A 15817-nucleotide genomic window follows, 5' to 3' on the forward strand; every position below is an offset into this window, starting at 1 on the left:
ACTCCGTCAACAAGCAACCAATATATATATATATATATATATATATATATTGACTCTTATTGTCAATGTATATATATTGACTCTTATTGTTGTCACATCCTAAGTCTTAAGAGGAAAATTGAATTTGATAATAGAGCATTGACCTCTTAATGTGGCATTGCGTTTCTTAAAGCTCATAATTAATGGGGGATATGAAATGTGTTAATGAAGATTTGACTTTTCTAATTATGAAACCCTAAAGATAAGGGAGGAGAAGAATGTGAAAGCGAAGATGAGGCAACTTGTACACACGATTAGGACAGGTGTAAATAGGCAGCGATGGGTCAACCTCATAGAGAGAGAGTGTGCGTGTGTGTGCGTGTGTGTGTGTTATTTAGAGATTAGCCCATTAACTAGCTGATTTTTAGATTCGCTCCATGCTTGATTAGCGTCCTCTTCACCACCTACACCAAATCGTGACAATAATCTCCATCTAATCATGGTGTTTGGGAGCGTAATTTCTGTGGGATTAGCTCTCCTCACCATCCTGCAGCTTCTCTCTGTCTGTCAAGCTCAAAGTGATGGTCAAGGTGATGGACTCTTGAAATCTATGCAGTCTTTCATCGTTTAATGTAAAACGTTTATTACATAATTGCAAGATTAAGGCCCCTCGAATCTAAGCAGTGGGCATGTTTAGATTCAGTAATTGAGAAGCTTATCAGCTGCAGGTTCACTTGAATCTAATCAATTGGCAGTTTAAGTTAGTAGTTAAGGTAGGAAGCTTGAATCTAATTAATCACCATAGTTAGATGCTGATAATAAGCTACGCTACTGCATTAAGTTTAGAAGTACTTGGGATCTAATGAAGCAGCAAAGGAGATTATGAGGAGCTAAGTTTTTATGATTAAATCTTAATCTCTATTGATTAGAAGGTTGTGTGATTTTTTTTAAATCCAAAACAGCTGCAGCTTTACTGGCTATCAAAAAGGCAGTTGGATCATCAAACTCCAACCTCTCCTCATGGAATGACTCTTCTTCCCCTTGCACTGATAAGTGGCCAGGAGTAATCTGCGATTTCCACTTAAATGTCACCAAATTGTAAGCTTCTTCAACTAATTCCCACTCCTTTCTCCACTAATCCCCAGTGTTTAGAGTCCTCGCAGACTAGCTCACCTAATAGGTCATATGCCCAGCTATCTGTTGATTAATTGGACTAATGGTGTAGCTTTACGCAAACACATATGACTTAATTAGCTTAATTATGATTACAATCAATTATACTTATAATAAATTACAATCATATGGGACTAATGGTGTAGCTATACGCAAAAACATATGACTTAACTAGCTTGATTATGATTACAGTCAATTATACTTATAATAAATTATGATTATAAGTATACTTATGTACTGCAGCGCACTTAACAAAATTTGACTACTTCGTTTCTTCAATCCTTAATGGCAAGCCTTAACTAACCAATCGTTTAATCATGTTTAGCGGGCAGATTCTTTGGAAAGACAACAATTACGTATCGCTGGATCATGATATTAACTACCCAATCTTATAATCATATTGTTTAGTGGGCACATTTTTTAATTAATCGTGTAATTATACTGTTGAGTGGGAATTAGAGCTCGTTGGCGTGTGCACAGAAACTTGTCCAACTTTGGTTTACAAGGGGCATTGCCCTCCGACGCATTCACGAATCTGAGGAGTTTACAGTCTTTGGATTTGTCTGACAACAACTTGAAGAGCCCCCTGCCAGCATTTGATCAGTTAACTCTTCTGCATGACTTGTGAGTGCTTACCTTCATCTTGTCAACACGATTAAGTTATGCATGTTTTTTTGTTTTTCGATTTTCTAGTTGAGCTCATAAGCGAGTGAGCTCAATCTAAGACTCGAACAGAGAAACGCTTTTGTCATTACCTTCATCGTCAAGTTATCCATGCAAGCACGCACATACTTATTACACACACTCTTTCTATACGACCATTCTAAATTTTCATACATGAAAGTTGTTGTTGTCAAGCGTCTCACTGACAATTTGGTTGATGTTGTCAGATATTCTGTTTAATTATGATTTACTTGCATTTAATTGTGTGCTTCATTGTAGGAATTTGACCTCAAATGCAATTCAAGAAGCATTTCCACAATCTTTACTCACATTAACAAACCTTGTTGATCTGTAAGTTTATTCTACCCACCCTTTCTCTTTACTTTATTGTATTTACATTTTGTGGAGAAGTATGCTAAGAATTGACCACATTCTGCAATATTAGTAAGAGAGTTTAGTACATCATATTTTTAAGTTTCCATTTTGTAATAACTGTGATGTCTAGAAGACTAAAAAAAATTACCCTTAGAAGATAATTTGATATTGTGTCAGTCAATTTACAATGCATATGCACAATCAAATAAGAAACACAATAAATACTTCAAAAATGCATACAAGCACATGTGCAAGTGCACATCAATACATATGCACACACACACCCTATGTATATGATTTTTCTAAAAGTAGTTAACTATATTGTGTTTTCTGTAACATTTTAATTTGTAGGCATATTGACAACAATTTCTTCACCGGCACTCTTCCAAACCAAATCTCAAACCTACAAAATCTTGAGCAACTGTAAGTAGCTTCTGTCATATCTTTTTATTTTTGCCATATGATTATCATCTCAACTTCTATTTCTTTTTAAAGTGCTACATACAAGTATTTTATCATTAGAAAGAAACTTTATCCTAGTAAATATTATTAATGTAACAACCTAGCATGCATCATAAACATAGCCTTTACATCGAAATGATGAGTCACAATTAGTTTCTATATTGAAGCAAAATAAAATACACAAAAAAGATATGTATTCTCAAACTAATGATTTCTTGTATATAAATCAGGTGTGATAAAAATAAAATTGTGAAGTTGACATCTACTTTTTTTATTTCTTTAATGTGATATAACCATAAAATCTTTAAAAAGTATTTTCTAATTTGAGTCTAATCATTACATAAAATTTTAAATAATATCCCAAAAAAGCATAAATTAAAGATTATAAGCTTAATATAAAATTATAATTTTATTTAATAGAAATAAGGTAATCTAAACGTTTATGAGTACTAACATGTGTGTTCGTTACCAAAGACTGATATTCACAAAAGAAAGTATAAGAAGCACATCTGAAGCACTACAATTATCATTGCATATAAGTACACGAACACTCACAAGAACATAGAAGTGTTCGGCTGCTACCCAACCCCATAGGCTCCAAACCCTTGGAGGGGTGTACTTTTAGAAAGACCTACATATAATGTGCATCCAAAGGGTATTAAAAATTTTAATTTTATGTGAATTTTCTTTATAAACTTATGGGTTTTTGTTCAAAATACCATTTAAAACCCCCTTATGTAAGTAGTTTTCCGTACATTTTTCTCAAAATCTTGGTTAAAAAACCCCTCCTAATGATCGCACGTAGTAGACTTACATATTTTTAAGTGAACACCCTGAGTCTAGACCATACACAATAATACGCCACTCTATAGGCAGAGACCAATACAACCCATGCACTCTCAAGACATGTGCATCCCATGCATCCTCAAGGCATGTACGTCCCATACCACGCACCCCCAAGGCATATGTGTTTCATAACCGCATCCTCAAGGCATGCACATCCCATGCCACACATCCCCAGTTGTCCTCACAATTGTCACTAGTACGATTGCCCAATGCGCTAACCACAAGCTGGGTCCCTCTTCCAAGGTAGAGTTCCACACATGAACTGTCTTATAAATGAGCCACAATCTTGACTATATAGCCCAATATCCAATTCACACTACTATAAGAATTGTGTATGATCAGTCTAATCACTAGTCTCATGTCCAAGCTCATAATACTTACAGTAGGATTGGCATGTATTATAGACCTATAAAAGGTTATCAAATTTGCAGTTAACCAAAATTGTCTAATTGTAGTAAATGTACCATATCATCAAATTGTTACTTAAAATTTTAGACTTAACAATTATGTTGTATCTTCCACTAAAATTAAGGTCCTTGCTACACAATTCTTTTATTTCATGAAATCTTGTGAAAAAAATGTCTAGTCATCTATTCTTCCAAGTGTAGTCAATATTCACTCTTCCCTAAAAACCTCACAAGACTCCTTGACATTTTGAGTCGTAATAGAGGATGTCATGGAAATCCATCATGATGCAAGAATCATGGAGAGATGAGCATTGTAAAAACAAACGAATCTTATGCAATTAATTCACAAAACCTTTTATATACTATGGAAAGACTTCTAGTTTTGTGGCATACGCTCGTATGTACATGCATACATACATCCATACTCTCTTGCTAGCATATAGTGTCATTGTAAACTTTGTAGTTGATCCCTCTCCATTGAAGCACCGCCTCCCCCAGAAAAAACACACACTTACACTTCTAAATGGTATCTCCTTTCAACAAAATCTTAACTAAAATTTGGAGCTCAATTATCCCAATTGCTTGCAAATTTAACCTAAAATGAAAAAAAGAGAGAACAAACATGCATATTTGCTTCTTTTTAACAAAAAAGGGCTATTAATCATAACGACATTCGAAACACACCTTGTGTGTAAATGAGATACTTTCCAAAAAGTCCATTCAAACTAAACACATACATTCTAGTATATTAATATGAAGGAAATTTGATGTTATGGCTCTATTGAGTGTTTAGAAAAAAGACCTCCATACTAGTGGAAGCATGTAGAAATAAAGAAAGTAGAAAAAAAGACAATCTCTCTCTCTCTCTCTCTCTCTCACACACACACACACACACACACACACACGCACGCACACATTTACCCATACCCACTTTGCTCATGTATAGTGGGTTACCATTTAGAGGTTTGAGATCCTATGTACTCCCACCTAACATGTCAATTTCTTCCATGAAAGCCCACCCCCCTCCAACACATGTGCATGCACGTGTGCACCCACACAAAATATTTGAATGTAATGATTTATGTCATAGTCCATTGATTTGCTAGAAAATCCACCTTAAATGAATCATAACATTATTATTATACAATAAGCTTTCATTATCACCTAAAATGTAGAGCTCAAATTATTGTCATTGCTTGAGATTTTGGCCCAAAAAAAAACATATGCAAAGTATATTTCCTTCTTTTAAGCAAAATTAAAATAAGCTCCCCAAGTTTTATATAAAACCTTGCCTAACTACAAACAAGTATCTTTTTCTTGATGGCTAGGACCTTTTTGCAACATAGGATTGGTTGTTTTTTTTTTGGGAGACATGGCTACAACCTACAAGAAGAAGGGTGCAAGTTACATCTATGAAACACTTGAAGTCTTACATACCAATAGCTTTTTTGTAAACTGAGGAATAAAACACTCATTGTTGAAGAAATTGCTAGCTCTTCTTATTTTGGCTGGTAGGTAAAGGTAAATAGCTCTCCTTATGTTGAAGGAGGGCTACTTACCTTATCAACCTTTGAAGAAAAATCTAGCAAAGGTAAATAGCTCTCAATTTTGATTAGCTGGTGAAAATGTTTTTTTTTTTGGGCGTTGGTTCAAACTTTGACACCATTTTTTAAAGAAAAAGTTAATTTAAAATGTCATAGTTATAACCATAAAATACTCAAGTAGACATCTCACCATGGGTTTTTCATTTTGTCATATTCCCTTGATCAAGAGGCAACTTTTACTTGGGTTTTTAATTTTTTCATGTTTCCTTGATCAAGACGTAACTTTTACATGGATGATAAACACAAGATAAACAAGTGAGAGAATGTGAACAAACAGTTTTCCAAATTAACTCTCAATCTTAACCTTCGATATTGTATTGAATGATAATGACTCTTTTATGTTTCAAGAAGTAAAGTATGCAAGTTCTATGAGACATGTGCAGCTCCATCCATCCAAAGCCACTTCAAGATTGGTTTCTGATACTATCAATGCTGAAACTTGAAGCCTTCAAAGGTCATCAAAGCCCTTGAAACCTTCCACAGAAGGCCTCTTAGAAAATAGGGTTGCAAAAGAAGGCCACTATTTTAGCCCTAGTAGTAGCCATAGCCAGATTTCAAGCATGCTAACAATGTTTTTGGTGTGATCCTATGTTAGACAATTCTTTATGGGTGCATAAACATCATGTCCGTATGATATCAGCATAAGGGTGCTTATATATGATTGAATGTTGATCAAATGGAAGGGCCATGGACACACAAAATGACCCTTTCCATTATGCATATGTTTTACTCAAATTAGGCCATATTTGTGTAAGGACCAAGATAACAACATGCACTCCTTTGAGGGACCATGTCCAACTACACCATCCTTGTCGTGGTGGGTCATGAGCATGAGTGTGCATGTGTGCCTAGGGTCGATACACCATCCTTGTCTTGGTGGGTCATGTATGTATGTGTGCCAAGGGTCAAAACAATAGAGGAAATAAACCAAAGGAAGGATGAAAAGGGTTTGGAAGCCATTTTTTTCATAGTGTTGAAAGTCATGCTTTCAATGACGCTAACCATTGTAACACACAAACAACTTTTTAAATTTTGGACAAAATAAATGGGAATATATGCTTGTTCTTACCACTCTCTGTTCCTTGCAGGTGGCTGGGAAATAGCTCATTATCAGGACCATTGCCAGAAAGCCTCTCATCCCTTCCTCATTTGACTATCTTGTAAGCTCATGTTCATAGGCTTTGCTTTAAACTTGTCTTTCAAATGTATTAGTTTTTTTAAATGTGGATTTACAGTAAGTAGAGTTTTCAAAGGTACAAAAGCCAAGTCAGATAATGATGTGATTGTTTCAAATGTATTAGTTTTTTTAAATGTGGATTTACAATAAGTAGAGTTTTCAAAAGTAAAGAAGCCAAGTCAGATAATGATGTGATTGTTTTTTTAATGTGGATTTGGTTATTTTCTTGGTCAAATATCATGTGACCTATTTCAATCTCTTACAGGACTGCTTGGGGACTTGATCTAAACATGGATTTGCCACCTGAATGGGGTATATGGGTCAACTTAACATACTTGTAAGTAGCACTGCTTGGGGACTTGATCTAAACATGGATTTGCCACCGGAATGGGGTATATGGGTCAACTAAACATACATGTAAGTAGCAGTGCAGTGCTATCTATGTAAAGGCCAGCATGTGGTGAGAGGAATGAAAAAAATCAATAACGAGCTTGCAAACACAAGCTAAGAATTGCAAATGCAGTTTTACATTCAAAATGAATAGAATGTCTTAATTAAAGATTACCCGTCTTTCCTTAGTAAAAAGAAAGGTGCATTAGACAAAACTGACTAATAACTCTTCTTAGGGAAGGGAAGGAAGAAGGGGTGTGTGTGTGTGTGTGTGTGTGTGTGTTGTTGTCACTGGTGCCAAATGCTTAATGCTTTTTAAGACAACAAAGCAAATCAATGGTATTGGTTTGGATACAGCTGATGACGACTACTAGCCTCTTGCAGGAACTTACACAATGGAAAGCTTGTTGGACCTCTTCCATCAGAGTGGGGAGGAAACTTCACCAAATTGCAGAGACTGTATGTATCAATCAAAGCCACACAACACCGTTCCCCCAAACCTTTTGTTTTTGTTTAGTCCATCTTCGTGAGATCGACCCAACCACTTCCTTACACAGAAAGGACATCTTTGAACTAACATAAGATATCCTTACTTCCTTTTCCTTTTCCTTTTAACACCCCTTTAAAAAAAGCTCCAAATTTTCCTTAAAATATCATCTTTGCATTTGACTTGTGGTTCCCACGTGACAATGTTACATGCAGGCTGCTGTATAGTAATGGATTGACAGGAGGTATTCCAGATAGCTGGCAGGGCATGAAAAGCTTGCAGCAAGTGTACGCACATGGATTATAATTTTTGGCCCATGACATAGTTTTGGTGCAGTCGAAACTAGCCTGTTTCATGAGCACCAAGGATTATTTGAAACATGAGGGTGTATTTTTTTGTGTGCACGCGCAGAAAAATGGGTGATAATGAGCTCACTGGTAGTGTTCCAGCTTGGATGGCACAGCTTCAGAAAAACAATGCTACAGTGTAAGTGCATTCATTTATATTCAGTAACAATTTGTGGACATCTTGTTCCAAACCTAACATGCTTCTCTCAATGTCTGGTTGTAGGGATTACAAATGCAACTTCCTAAGTGGACCGGATCCAACCTCATTTAATGCCACCACGTAAGTCCGGCATTGGACACTCTTGTTTGTGAAGCTGCTCAAAGCAGTACTTGGCTGTTTACAAAGTGCCTCAATTTAGTGTGATTTTTTGTTTCGGGTTTCTATTAACAAACAAGGAAGAAATGTTTAAATACAATGTACTCTTGATTACATTTCCAAGAAACCTGCAACAGCAGCCCACTTAGTGGAAAAATTTGCACCATTAGCATGACTGAGAGAGAATGCTCTGTGTCACCCATGAAGCAAGTGTGTAGCCCAAATGCCTCCTGTTTGGCTCATTGGTTAAACATGTAGCAATGTATGGGGCAGCCGTCTGGGGAAGTAGACCTCACACTTCTATACAAAATCAAAAAGAGATACCAAGAACAGGGACTGCATGTCATGATGCTCTCATACACAGTAAACCATCTATTGCAAACCATATCATTCTAGCAGAGTTAGCACTCTGCCCCGTTCACACAAATGCCTCATGTCCAATGGTCATGTGCATATTGAGAATGTGACTTCTAGACAACACCCCAAAGGGCTGTCAATGGCCTACCTTGGCTTGCTTTCACATCATCTATGCACCTGGTCTCACATGGACTAGAAGATTGCTGGTTCTCGCTTTACGAGGTGGATGACTTCACATGGGCTCTCTCGATGCAGTGCCACCACTACAGTGTAATGGAGTAATGCATAAACCTAAAGTCGATGGCTCTTCACATTAACCTTTGCTTGCTTATAAGAGGGCCATTTTAACGAGTTTAGATGAGTTACAAGTACCACAATAAGTAATAACTATATTTAGTGGAGATGACATTTGGCAAACATATATCCATAGGACATGGATTAAGCTGTACACTCTCGCGTCTAGAATGGCCATGTACCATTACCAGCTCCTTGCAGTGACAGAGAATTGCTCTATGGTTCCTAAAAAATAAGCCTATCACATGTACTTGATCTAAATGGGGCAGCTTATGGTCTCATCACACGGACTCCATATGGAGACGGAAAGAGTCATAGATATGCCATGCAAGTACACCATAAGCTAGGCACATGCCTGTTGTGAGACAAGCATGAGATAGAGATGGAAAAGCATGTCATCCAATAATGCCAAGCATACCATGAAAGTCAAGGGAGATTTTACTGCTTGTTCCAAGTGGGATTTGATCCTCCCTGTCAAGTCATTAGGTATAAGGGGATCAAAGATGTGTGGCCCTAAACTTAAAAGAGATACAGGCAGATAGAGACAAACTTCTCGGACAAGAGGGTCATAGCCAATCCTTTCCTCAAAATCACAATTTCATAGCGGAAACAGAAGCATCACTTGCCCAAAATTTTAGGGACATGTATTTCATTTAGTTATGGGAACGGTGAAATGGAAACGGAAACCATATATCGGAGGGGGTTGAAACCACGAAATGCCACATCAGCAAGGGAGATGTAAATAAGGGGGAGGGGGAAGAAGAAAAGGGAGAGGAGTAACACATGGAGATGTAAGAAAATAGGAGACTAAACGAAGGGAGACAAAAAGAAAGGAGAAGAATAAAAGAGAAGGTAATATCAGCCTAAAATTGGAGGGTTCACAAGAGAACGGATGCCATTTCCCAAGTGGAAATGGCTAGGACCTTTGGGGACCTCGAAACGGCCAAAATGGCCCAAAAAACCCCGTGTTTCAACAGTTTCTATACCTATGGTATTCCATCATGAGTGTATATGACATGATAGATCAATGAAATGGGAAACTTATTCGTACACGTAAAAATGAGAGTATTAAAAAAGAATGAGAGAGAGTAAGCGAGAGATAATGGAACCTTTGCTACAGAGAAAAGATGGGTTTCCCCCCACCCGGTTGAATTTGTTGAGACACAGATTCGTGGAGTGGAATGAAAGATGTCCTTCTGCAAAGCCTGCTTTGCTGCACCTCTGTAAACTGGCCTTGGTCTTTAGACGAAACCAAAGGGCGGTGTGAAACAAACACTCGCACACAAAACACTTCGACACCTTTGAGAACCAAGAAAAGGAAAACAAACAAGGGGAGCTAGAGTGCTCCTGCAAACAGTACACGGACACCGATTGGCCCCAAAACGCAGTGGCGCCCCTTGCGGTATTTCTTTAATTGATTATAAGAGCTTTGATTACAATAAGGCTGGAAACTCAACCGTCACAGTAGAACTCCTAAAGCCTGCAAAGACCCTGCATCATGGCTTCATATCCACTCGGCATCCACAAAGAAATCCAGCCATTGTTCACATCAAAAGACTCTTTCACATGAGTCTTGTATACAGAAGCTTTCTCCCATGATTAGGGCTGCCACAACCATCCATAGCCTCTCACCCTATGAACAACATCACAACCTGACACATCCAATGCTTCTGCATCACAACAAAGACTCCCAAACTGTCTCTCAAAAGAGAACTCGCATCACAGCACAGCATACCATATAGTCGACACACATGTACCAACCCTCTCTACCTTCCAAGGGTACTATCCATCTCTGTCATGGATTCCTTGTCCCTTGTCTAATCAGTAGCAAGGCTGTACCAAACATGTGTCCGTTCCTGTTCCTTCTGCTTGCATGTGACCTATCTCCTGGAGAACCATAAACATGTTTCCTCGATAAACCTACGACCTGTTTCCACATGAAACCCTTAAACCTGTTTCCACATGAAACCCTTAAACTTGTTTCCCTTTGAAACCTGTGTCCTGTTTCCATACAGAACCATTCACAGCACCATTCAACAACAGTGCCAACAACGGCATATATCTAGTTACATGTTCCCTCATGAAACATCTGGAAACATAGAGATGTCCATAATTGTAGGTCCCTCTGTTCCTTTTAAGCAGGAAGAAAACAATCTGCTCCATGAGCACACAGCCATGCGAGCTTGCATCGCTCCCATGCAGGGAAACATAACTAGGTTAACTTGCAGCCAATAACCCAAAACAGGCCATAAAAATCAGCCCCATGTCTCCTTCCAAGAGAGAGAGAAAAGCCCACGCGACTGTTTGTTTCCTGCTCAATCATGCGTTTCTGCCCTCTTGCAATCCAGCCCACACGACTGTGCCAAGGAGAGAGAGAGAGAGAGAGAGAGAGAGAGAGAGAAGAAAGAAAGAAAGAAAGATTTTATTAATGTCTTCCAAAAGACCGAACTCGGCCTATGAGACAAATCGGTGTACTTGTATGGGGTATCCTCTATCATCCCAACAAAATGAAAAAGTACTGAACTAAAAAGCTGAATCTGGGTGTGCAATAAGTACAATGAGTGGTGAAGGGGATGGAGCTCTACTACTAGGAGAATGCAAAGCTATATGCATGGAGTATACAATCATGATATGCAACCTAGCTAGCTCCATCCTGTACCATACTGGGGGTATAAAATGGTATACATCAATGAAGGGGGTGTCCACAGTATCCCCCTCCCCCTCTCTTCACCTATCTGCGCCCCCTCCCCCCTCGTTGCTACGCCCTTTTTGCCCCAGTTCCACCCCTTTCCCGCCTGCCCTTTGCTCCTGCGCCGCTCCCCCCCAGCCCTATCTCTCCTTTCCCCCCCATCGCCTGCCCCGCCAGCTCCATCTCCCCCCTTCGCTGCTGCCCCTGCACAGCCTGCCTCCCCTTCTCCTGCCCCTGCCCCACCCCCCATCCCTTTCCCTTGCTGCTAACGCTCCCCCCCAGCCCTCCCTCTCCTTCACCCCCCCCCTCACCTACCTCTCCAGCCTCCCCTCCTCTCCACCTCCCGCCTTCGGCCCCCCCTCCCCCTCCCTTTTTTCCCCTCTTTTTCTTCTCGTTTTTCCCCTTCCTTGCAGGTTGATTCTCAGGTTATTCCGGGCGTTCCTCTATTCAGCAAGTCTTGGCTCTTTTTGGTCTTCACCCTTAGGACTCCATGGCAGCCGCTCCATCATCCCCGATTGAGACCATCGTTGCTTGCATATCCTTTTCCGAAGGGGACCTTCAGATTCTCACCACAATTGTTGCAACATTAGAGGCCTCCACCCTGGCTTGCAAGATTGTCGGTAACCACCCTGCGCGTGGACAACTCAGGGATCTTTTACAGGCAAGCCTCATTGGTGAGCCTGCAAAAATCACAGACATTCACCCTCTGGGGCATGGATACTACCTTTGGTGTTCGACTCACCAACGACGTCATGCTGAATCATGCAACTGAGCCCATTGCATTGCATACGGTGCAGGTCTTCTTTGCTTTTGGCAGCATAGCTTCAATCCTGTGTCTGACCCTCTGGCTGGTGTGTCCGGCTTCCCGGTGACAGTTTGCTTCCCCGGCCTTAGGAAGGAATACCATCCTCTCCCAGTGACAATTTGCTTCCCAGGCCTCAGGAAGGAATACCTTCCTCTCCTCTCGATGATAGGTGGTGCCATCGGGAGAGTGACGGAATCCCCCCCCCAACCCCCCCACAAGTGCCTCAGCCCTTGCACGAGCAACTAGGATTCCATCCCTTCGCATCTGTGTTGCCTCGCCGGATTCAGTGCCACACGTTATATCTATCCCATGCCTTCGTGGAAATCCCATCCTTCAGTGAGTGGAGTATTTAGGCCTTCCAAGCCAATGTTTCATTTGCAAGAAAATGGGCCGTCTAGCTAGAGCTTGCTCTCGATGCCAGTCCAGGAGACCGCCACCAGCAGTTCCCCCCCCCCCCCCCCCCCCCCCCCCCCCCCAACCCCCTAATCCCGTTCAGATCCTCATCAGGGGGTAGAGAGAGAGGTAGGCTCTCCGGCAGCGGAGCAGAGGGTCTCAGCGGCATGATCATTATACTCTCAGGGATGGCTTTTTGTCGATGCATGGTAGACTGTGTTACTAGGCAGTTACGACTCAAGGTTATGATTGAAAGTCATGCTCCACCGTATGCAAGTCATAGAGGTATTGACGCCACGATAAAGGCAGTGGCCGACCTTGAGAAGATATGTTGATGCTTTTGTTAGGCAATGCATCGTATGTCAAAAGGTGAAGTTAAGACACCAAGGTTACTTCAGCCTTTACCTATTCCAGATAGACCATGGGAGAGCATTGCCATGGATTTTATATTTGATCTTCTGAGGACACAAACAGGGAATGATGGCATTTGGACTATCATATGCAGGTTCAGTAAGCAGGCTCATTTCATTCCCGTGCGCAAGACGATCAAAGTTGATCATATGGTGAAGTTGTTCATGGCGAACATCTTCAAGTATCATGGCCTGCCTTCGTCTATCATTAGTGACCGTGATCCACGGATGACGAGTTTATTTTGGAGAGGGTTGTTTGACAACATGGGTACAACTCTCAAGTTTTCATCTTCGTTTCATCCACAAACAGATGGTCAATCGGAAGAGGCTAATTCTACAGTGTTAGATCTTCTTAAGTGGTATGTGTCAGAGCACAAGCAACAATGGGAAAAGTATCTTCCTTTGGTGGAGTTTGCTTATAACAACACCGTCCATACCTTGACGGGCAAAGCGCCTTTTGAGATTGTGGACGGAGGGAAGAAGGTACCACCTATTTTGCACACAAAGGATAAGATCTTTGAGGCTGACTAGATGTGGAGAACATGGATGAAGCTTATCGGAGAGTTAAGTTGACACTCCAGAAAACTCAGCAAAAGCAAAAGAAAGCAGCAGACCGTCACAGACGTGCATTAGAGTTTGCATTGGGTGATTGGGTTCTTTTGTGATTTGAGAAAGCTAGGCTCAAAAAGATGAAGGGTAAAGAGCGCTTATTCCCTAAGTTGAGCATGCGCTATTATGGACCTTTTCAGGTATTGAAAAAGATTGGTGAGGTGGCCTATCGTTTGAAGCTATCAGATCACTCGAGGATTCACAATGCATTTCATGTGAGTCTACTTAGACCTTTCCGTGGGGATGTGCCTGAGGATGTATCAGATGAGACTCAGCCGGAGGTCGAGGAACTTGATGAGATTCTTATTCCAGAGCAGATACTGGTACATAAGGAAAGAAAGGTACGAGGTAAAGTTTCCCGTCGCTATCTTATGAAGTTCATGCGAAGTGGATGGAGGAGGGTGACTTAGCAGATTCACCTCAGGTTTTGCAGCTTTATCTCGATGCCTTTGAGTTGGAGCCGACTCTTGTTACGGCTCATTCAGGTTCAGCAGAGCATGGGTCTGGAGCATTGCTTGATGCTCAAGAGGGGGGTAGCACCTCCACTCCCTTGATACAGATAGGCTCAAATGACATCTAGAGGTCGCTTGGTGCAGCTTTTGTCTCACCCGAAGGTACTGATGGCTGATAGTACATCTGTTTATGGGACTTCTATGACATATGTGTACTAGTCACATTGGATGTTGTGGTTGTGTATGGTTCACAGTGGTATACAACTTGGACTATTACTACACCATTGGTTTGTAGTGAATGTTGCTACATATGCATGGCTTAGAGAGATTAGGATGCTGATCTTGCCATATTGTACTTTTCACTTTGGATGTCTTGCTGTATCACCAGATTGCAATCGAGGACACTTGCCATTTTTCAAGAGGGGGGTATGTCATGACCCTGTGAAATTGGAATAGCACAAGTGTGGGCATGGTGGTCGGTGAGTAAGATAAATTTTTAAAGATTCATACTTGGGTGTCCGGACAAAAAGGTAACAGGTGTGGACAACCCCAAGTGTGAAGGGGGACCAAGGGATTAAACTTTATAAGGTTTATAACCTTGGGTGGCCCTTAGAAAGTTTTAAAAACTTTAAGGGCCACTAGGATAATTATGGAGGGGTGGCTACTCCACTTTTAGAGTACACGTCTCCCTCTCCATCTCTCTCTTGCTTTTGGAAAAAGGGAGTCGGCTGGCTGCGTGGAGAGGAGGATGTACAGGTCGCCTGAAGGGGAGCCGTACAGTACAGCAGCTGTAGGTACAGACTGGTACGAACAGGTACAGGCGGGTAAATGTGCTACAGGTACAGGCTGGTACAGGCAGCGCTTCATTCAGGCGACTGTTGCAGTTTTTCTGACGCAGGCGGCTGCATGGCGACTAGTACGGACAAGTACAGGCTGTTGCAGGTTTTCTGACGCAAGCGGCTGTAGGTCAACTGGCGCAGACAGGTACAGGCTGTGCAGGCCGACTGGTGCAGAACTGTACAGAGGGCAAAGGCGGGTGGCACTTTCAGGACAGCATACTCTATACTCTCAGGGCTGGTGTTTTTGAGGAGGATTGGACAGAGGGACAGCAGTGAATCTGCTGAATATCTTTCTCTCTTTCCACTGGCTTACGACTGCTTCAGAGTTGTTTCTTCTGGCCCTTTGTGAGAGGAGGGGTGTGGCAGTTTGAAGGGTGGAAACAGAGTTAGATGGTGGATTTGTACTTTGGATGAGTTTGAAGCTATGATCATGGAACAGCCAGATGCGTGCTCAAGGCTTCTCTGTTGCATTGTCTTGGTTGATTAGAGGAGACAGTAGTGTGTTGCTTTAGTGGACACAGATCTGTATGTGTATCCTCTATGCTAATTCCTTTTTGTTTTGGAGCATTCTAGCTCTTGTTTATTTGTTAATTGTCTGGACTACAATTGGATAGGTGACTGCTAGTCTGCCACACTTTGGTTTCTACCAGAGGCCAGTTTTAGAGGGCTAGCCCTTCAAGTCTCTCACCACCATCATATTTCGGCAGTACCAATCACAGCCCCACCTACAGACTACTGGTGAG

General features: G+C 41.1%; 1 protein-coding gene across 4 annotated transcripts in view; it reads left to right on the top strand.

Annotated features, from left to right (window-relative positions):
- The first annotated feature begins 374 nt into the window (after nucleotides 1–374).
- The window catches only part of LOC147633126 (wall-associated receptor kinase-like 20), a 33261-nt gene continuing 17818 nt past the window's right edge, over nucleotides 375–15817 (top strand). For 2 of the 4 annotated variants that reach the window (XR_015267084.1, XM_086806137.1), the window contains exons 1-11: nucleotides 375–569; nucleotides 942–1077; nucleotides 1633–1776; nucleotides 2095–2166; nucleotides 2542–2613; nucleotides 6598–6669; nucleotides 6952–7023; nucleotides 7461–7535; nucleotides 7779–7850; nucleotides 7975–8049; nucleotides 8134–8190. Coding sequence is in view for 3 of the 4 variants with exons in the window: in XM_086806137.1 (XP_086662263.1) it covers nucleotides 479–569; nucleotides 942–1077; nucleotides 1633–1776; nucleotides 2095–2166; nucleotides 2542–2613; nucleotides 6598–6669; nucleotides 6952–7023; nucleotides 7461–7535; nucleotides 7779–7850; nucleotides 7975–8049; nucleotides 8134–8190 (938 nt within the window). In the remaining variant the exon portion in view is untranslated. The remainder of the gene's footprint in view (nucleotides 570–941; nucleotides 1078–1632; nucleotides 1777–2094; nucleotides 2167–2541; nucleotides 2614–6597; nucleotides 6670–6951; nucleotides 7024–7460; nucleotides 7536–7778; nucleotides 7851–7974; nucleotides 8050–8133; nucleotides 8191–15817) is intronic. The other 2 variants (XM_086806138.1, XM_086806139.1) reach the window with 2 other exon arrangements.

The sequence above is a fragment of the Cibotium barometz genome, chromosome 12, assembly GCF_041138505.1.
Source record: "Cibotium barometz isolate CiBa-2024 chromosome 12, ASM4113850v1, whole genome shotgun sequence".
NCBI classification, from domain to species: domain Eukaryota; kingdom Viridiplantae; phylum Streptophyta; class Polypodiopsida; order Cyatheales; family Cibotiaceae; genus Cibotium; species Cibotium barometz.